The 7,374-nt window shown below is 43.9% G+C and overlaps 1 protein-coding gene across 1 annotated transcript in view; it reads right to left on the reverse strand.

Annotated features, from left to right (window-relative positions):
* The window catches only part of LOC138970860 (soluble guanylate cyclase 89Db-like), a 41,260-nt gene that overhangs the window by 23,398 nt on the left and 10,488 nt on the right, over positions 1–7,374 (reverse strand). The window contains exons 8-9 of the mRNA XM_070343421.1: positions 6,432–6,541; positions 9–98 (exon numbers count right to left, since the gene is read on the reverse strand). Coding sequence (XP_070199522.1) covers positions 9–98; positions 6,432–6,541 — 200 coding nt within the window. The remainder of the gene's footprint in view (positions 1–8; positions 99–6,431; positions 6,542–7,374) is intronic.

The following is a 7,374-nucleotide window of genomic DNA, read 5'->3' on the forward strand; positions in this document are numbered from 1 at the left end:
TCACTAACCTTGACATTGACTTGGCCGCGGTAGACAGAGACGAGGTCGGTGTTTTTCAGACACTGGTGACACGGCTCTGACAGGTGGATCCTCCCTGGCTGCACACACACACACACCCACACACACACACACACACACACACACACACACACACACACACACACAAGAAAAATTAAAATCCAAACGCCAAGTTTGTGTTATAAAATGATTCCACAAACGAAACATACATTAAGTTTAGCTGAAGGGGTCTATGTCGACCTAAAGAGTGGGATTCCCTGTAGGTGGAGTTCCTGTAGATGTTTTCTCTGTATACAGGGAATCCCCGCAGGAGGAGTTCCTGAAGCGTTTCGCTGATATCGCTGAAAATCACGTGATGCTCAGCGACATCGGTAGAATTTGATGTTTTTCGATCTTTTTGGGTTTTTTCTTAGAAATTCGATTCTGTTTTGCAATTTGTATTGAAAAAAAGTTTAAATCGATAACTAAATGACAGAAACGCAGCTAAAATGAATATCTCTCACTATGACGAAAATACTGCCAAGCGTTCCATAGTCATTTCACTTCCGTTTGACGCCATGGACTTCAAGCTTACGAGAGTGAAAGTGAAAACGATTCAATGGACGAGAGTACCAGACAATTTGATGGAGCGATGTTTCCTTAACCAAATCCTTTCGAATTATACGTCGTTCTCGTTGAAGCATGTTTGCTTGGCTGAATGGCGCACGCGGATTCAGGAATTCTAACAGATTTTCCTGTCGAACCGCCGTTTTGGAAGGGGAAGTAACGCTAATGTAATTCAAATCGGTTTACGGCAGTCACGCTCTTGGCGCTAGACTGAGCGGTATCGTACTTTTCTGCAGGAACCGGCTCCACCCGGGGGGATTCCCTGTATACAGGTAATACGCCTACAGAAACTCCACCTACAGGGAATCCCACTCTTTTGGTCGACATAGACCCATTCAGCTTAAGTTTAGGACACGCTCACCTGTGCATGCACGCCTGCGTGGCACCCCCACATAAACACACATAAAATGACTCTCTCTCTCTCTCTCTCTCTCTCTCTCTCTCTCTCTCTCTCTCTCTCTCTCTCTCTCTCTCTCTCTCTCTCTCTCTCTCTCTCTCTCTCTGTTTGGCTGATCGATTGAAACAATCTAAAAATGTAAATGAAGAAGTCGAGGATGGGGACTCCCTATTGTTTAGATTAAAAGAATTTTGTATTGATAAATTGAAATCACAAGATTCATTCTCTATCCCAACTATTGCCGTACATGAAGTTGGAAAATTTATATAAAACCTTCAGAATAATAAATCCATAGGGCCTGACAAAATCCCCACGTCGTTGCTTAAATTAGCCCTACCGTACAAAGTGGAATCCCTAACGTATGTGTATAATCTTTGCATTGAACAAAATAATTTTCCTGATGCATTTAAAACGGCAAAGGTCGTTCCACTTCCTAAAAATAAAGATGTGTCTGACCCTAATAACTTCAGGCCAATTTCATTGCTTCCTATTTTATCAAAGCCTTTAGAGAAGCACATACAGAAGCATCTTCTGAACTACATGGAAAGGTGCAAATTATTTCACAACTTTCAATCTGGGTTTCGTCCGAAACATTCCTGTAGTACAGCTCTTTCATCACTATGTGATAACTGGCTATCGGCAATTAATCGTTCGGACATATCAGGGGCTGTATTTCTTGATTTTAAAAAAGCTTTTGATCTTGTAGATCACACATTACTTTTACATAAACTCGCATTGTACGTGAACATCCCGCAACGTGTTCATTCTTTAAATCATATCTTGTCAACAGAACACAGTATGTTTCTATAAACAGTAAAACATCTCCCAAATGATGTTTAAAGAGTGGAGTCCCCCAGGGGTCAGTTTTTGGGCCTATTTTGTTTTGTGTATTCATTAATGACCTCCCCCTTCATATATCTAATTCCAAAGTTAAAACGGAATTTTTTGCAGATGATTCGACGCTTCACACAAGCTGTAGGACTGTTCAAGAAATTGAAATTTCCTTACAGTCTAGTCTGAATGAAGTCAACAGTTGGTTTAACCAGAATTTTATGATAGTGCACCCAGGAAAGACAAAAAGCATGATTATTACAACAAGACAAAAACACCAGTCACGACCTCTTAAGTTAAATCTTTCTCTGGAATCACAACCTGTTCAGCAGGTAACGGAACATCGTGTTTTGGGTGTGATAGTCGATCAAGAATTAAAATGGCAATCTCATGTACATTATATTTGTCAAAAAGTATCCAAGAATTTGTTTCTGCTATCAAAGTTAAAGCAATATGTTGATATCGCAACACTAAAACTATCTTATCCCATATTAATTACGCATCAACTCTTTGGGATGGCGTCTCTGATATTCACATGAAAAAGTTAAACTCTCTACATCGTCGGGCAGCTAAAATCATGTTAAATGGTCCCCAATTATCAGCTGATTTGAAGTTAAAGAATCTAAACTACCTGCCGCTAGTTAAACAGTTACAGTTTAATAAGACTGTAATGATGTATAAAGTACTAGAATGAATACCCGCTTCGCCGGGTAGCCGGCTTCGCCGGGAAGAAGTACTTAGAGCCGTACGCCGGCTTCGCCGGGTCCGAACAATGGACCCGCCAAGCTTAGGTCCCTCCCAGATTCGTGGAATGGGAACAGCACGAAAATGATTCAGTGGCCATAATGCCATTCCTGACCATATCGAGTCCCATCCTTGTCGACGAATGTAACCGTGTTAATCACCTTTGGAGGCGAACTCCACTCAAACAGGATTGAGCAATTTAGAGCTTATCTCTAAGCCCTTTTGAACTGTTATGGCTTCTCAAAGGAAGGCCAGTACATACAAATACACAAAAGCCGCCAGACCACATCACAAACAGAACTGAACAATCCCCAGGTGTTGCCCACATAGAGACACACACACACACACACACACACACACACACACACACACACACACACACACACACACAAACACAGAGAAGCCGTATATATAGAGAGATAGATGACAGTGTATTTTTCGCGTGGCTATAAATTGATTCGACCTTAGCACTTTTACAGTGAGGATAATTTACGGGTCCAATTTACGTTCTGGACACTGCGGTGACCTTCTAAAAATAGTAACAGAACGCCGGGAATATCCGAAGATGCCCCTCATACTATAGTCCACCATACGAAGGAAGGGAGGTAAACGCAAAACACTGGAGAAGATAAGGAAGAGTTACTTGTAATGGTGAAATGAACAGAAAAACCAAAATCGGTTCAGCGCTGCGCGCTGAGACCACGTGTTGAAATATCTCATCGATGATATTGTGTCCGGGGTGTAGCTGAATACGGTGTCCAAATTTGAAAAAGATCCACCGAGAACTTTGGCGTTGTGATGTGGTGTAGCGGCTTTGGTGTGTCGGTATGGGGGCCCGGGTAGCTGAGGTGGAACCAAAATCGGTTCAGCGCTGCGCGCTGAGAGCACGTGTTGAAATATCGACCAGGTTGTGTCCTGTCCCGGGTCTACCTGAATATGCCCACCAAATTTGAAGCAGATCCATCGAGAACTTTGGCCGTGCATCGCGAACTCACAGACAGACACACAGACAGACACACAGACAGACACAAGTCGTATATATATATAGATATCATGGCGAAGTGCCCATCTATATTCAGGACCTATTTCACAGAGTCACCGAAAGGTACGGGTCTATCAATTTTCTACCACCAATACCCAGGATTGATTTGTTCAAAACTAGTCAAGCCTTCTCTGGCGCTATGGTGTGGAACTCCATTCCGTCTGTAATAAGATCATTAACCTCACTAAAGAGTTTTTAACAAGCTCTGCATAATCATTTTATGTCTACCTAGATGGCTATACTAGTCTTAACACGTGCACGTAGCTGTCAACAATTGGCAAAGCTTTATGAAATACACAAATATGTTCTTTATTATATGTGTTATGTGGAATTTATGTTGCGATTTTACATCATCATCATCAACATCATCATCATCATTATCATTATCATCATCATCATCTTCTTCATCATCATCATCATCATCATCATCATCATCATCATCACTTGATCATCATCATCATCATCATCATCATCATCAACAACATCTTCATCATCATCATTTACACCATATAATCATTATTAGCATTAGTGTAAACGTTGGTATCGTGTGAATTTTACCGTCGATCACTTTACATGTGTAACCTCAATTAACATGTTGCATGATTCGCTTTCGATTTGTATGTTGCTTACTTTGTCATGTTGTTGTTTATGTTTATTTGCTTGTTTGCTTACTTGTCGATTGTTTGCTGATTCGTTTCGTTTACTTTGTTTATTTGTCATGTTGCTTTACTTGTTTATCATTTATTAGACATTTGTATTAGAAGTAAGGACCGGTTGTAAGAAAAGGCGTCGCCTTAAACCTCTATCCTTGAAAAATAAAGTTCCATCATCTCTCTCTCTCTCTGTCTCTCTCTGTCTCTCTCTGTCTCTCTCTGTCTCTCTCTCTCTCTCTCTCTCTCTCTCTCTCTCTCTCTCTCTCTCTCTCTCTCTCTCTCTCTCTCACCCCCACCCCTCTCTTTCAAAAAGGAAGTGAAAAGCGGATGGAAGTGTCCCCATCATCGTGCTGATCAGTCATGCCCAAGCGACTCACGACTGACGGAAAGGGTCTAATACGACCTCTACCAACCATGATAGGCGACCCCAAGATTCTCGAACCCATAATGGGCGACGATTAGTACATCTCATACAAAACAGGCGGTGCGTTCACTTTTTGGGCACAGTTTTCTGACGTCAGTCAAACAACATGATTTTGTTTGTACTTGATTTGCTTCGTACGAAACTCACTCCCATTACTTTTGATGACATTGAGATTTAGCGTCCTAGGAGACCAGACAGCAGTAGCCATTTAGGGACATGTTTTGATTATAAGCTTCTTCCAGAATTTGTTCAATCCAACTCATGTTACTGCTAAAGTGTCAAACGATTAAGTGACCACGGGAAGTAGCGGCGCCTTAGTGTTATTCACGAGAGTCGTGGAGCGTTGCAAATAGACATAGACCAGGAAATAACTCTGTCGGGTTCGTATGCGTTGTCAAAGGATGAATACTCTTGCTTTTAGTGAAGCAAGCTTTCCTCACGTGCTCCTTGACACGTGTTTCAGACTCACCGCTCGCCAGTGACTGGGCTATAATGCCACGCGTACAAGTCTGACACAATAAAAACAAGAAATTCCTGCGAGGTAGGAAAAACACCCCCGTTGGTCAAAGGGAAATAACCATTCTCACTGCCACCAACTGAGAAGGTTATTTCCCTTTGACCATTAATATGTGCCTCTATAAGTCCTTGTAGAATCTTAATCCACCAATAACTCCCTAACCGTGTGTTTGACTGGTCCCAATGTTTGTAAGGACCGTCTCAGGAATGTATAGAACCTGTTCACCAAGTTTGGTGACGATCGGTCCGTTCATTCTTGAGATCTATATGCGAACACAAACACACACCCAAACAAACACATCGAGTGAATCCTATACACACCCCTATACCGGGGGTGTAACAACAGTATTCACTTTTCCACAACCCATACAAACCCGACAGAGGTATTTCCCAACATCGTCTATCATAGCGCAGCCCACTGCGGGGTCGCCCATTACACAGAGGCGGGTGGAGCGGGCGGGTCAGTTGGACCCCAGCAGGAACAGCGCGGCCAGGGTGGAAGCCACAGGACGTGAAGACGGACGAGGCAGGTGACAGGTCGGTCACTCCACACCAGTGAAACACAGACAACACCAATCGATACGCCACGGCGGAACACAGAGACACAAATTGAGACAGATGGCCCACACTCACGTTAAAACTCACTCTTAAAATGCTAAACAAAAATACCCTCTAATCCAGGCTTACGCGCACTCACACACACACAAAAATATACTTTAGCAACAATTCTTGGGTCTGCAATGATATAAACGCAAACTAAACTAAGAGTTAAAATGTAAATGGGTGCATTAACCAAGACTAATACAAAGGATTAAACAGCAAAAACAACTAATGAGTGAAACCATGAAACGGCCGACGAGAGAGGCAGTCACAGTCAATGAGAAAAGAGGTGGGGAAGAATGGGGGAGGGGGGTGTAGCATCACAAAGAGAGAAAAAACATTCAGGGAAAGCAAGGGAGAGGGGAAGACGCGGGTGCACGTGGCTATGCCGGAAGCCAGAATTCCGGCTTTTTGATAGGTTTTCCGGTAGGCGCTGTGCCGCCGGAAGACAACGCTGATCTGAAACAAGAATGCAGGAAAGTTCATATAGAGCATTGGGACCACACAAGCAACCCTGGGAAGAATAGCGGCCACATGAGAAATAGTTTATGGCAAAGCCAGGAGCTTGGTGCACACAAAACGAGAAGAAAGGTAACGCACCAGACTGTGGGACTGCAGGCGGGCAGCAGTGTTGACCGTGTCCCCGAACAGACAGTACTGCGGCGTCCTCTTGCCCACTATCCCCGCAACGATGCTCCCCGTGTGCATCCCTGAAGTCAACAAACACGTCAATGCACTTACATGCACAAACATGTATCAATCGCAGTAGGTTTCACACACGCGCACGCATGCATGCACACACACACACACACACACACACACACACACACACACACACACACACACACACACACACACGTTCTAGATTCCAACAGCCTTTTTGTTAGACTCTTGTTCGCTATTGCATGGACACCTGCCTCTGTGTGTCTACAGGGACACAAACCTATCCTGACGGTGAGACTCTTGTTCTCTATGGGACACTTGACTCTGTGTGCCTACAGGGACACAAACCTATCCTGACGGTGAGACTCTTGTTCTCTATGGGACACTTGACTCTGTGTGCCTACAGGGACCCACACCTATCCTGACGGTGAGACTCTTGTTCTCTATGGGACACTTGACTCTGTGTGCCTACAGGGACACATACCTATCCTGACGGTGAGACTCTTGTTCTCTATGGGACACTTGACTCTGTGTGCCTACAGGGACACAAACCTATCCTGACGGTGAGACTCTTGTTCTCTATGGGACACTTGACCCTGTGTGCCTACAGGGACACATACCTATCCTGACGGTGAGACTCTTGTTCTCTATGGGACACTTGACTCTGTGTGCCTACAGGGACACAAACCTATCCTGACGGTGAGACTCTTGTTCTCTATGGGACACTTGACCCTGTGTGCCTACAGGGACACATACCTATCCTGACGGTGAGACTCTTGTTCTCAATGGGACACTTGAGTCTGTGTGCCTACAGGGACACATACCTATCCTGACGGTGAGACTCTTGTTCTCTATGGGACACTTGACTCTGTGTGCCTAC

Source organism: Littorina saxatilis, linkage group LG7 (genome assembly GCF_037325665.1).
Source record: "Littorina saxatilis isolate snail1 linkage group LG7, US_GU_Lsax_2.0, whole genome shotgun sequence".
Lineage (NCBI taxonomy): Eukaryota > Metazoa > Mollusca > Gastropoda > Littorinimorpha > Littorinidae > Littorina > Littorina saxatilis.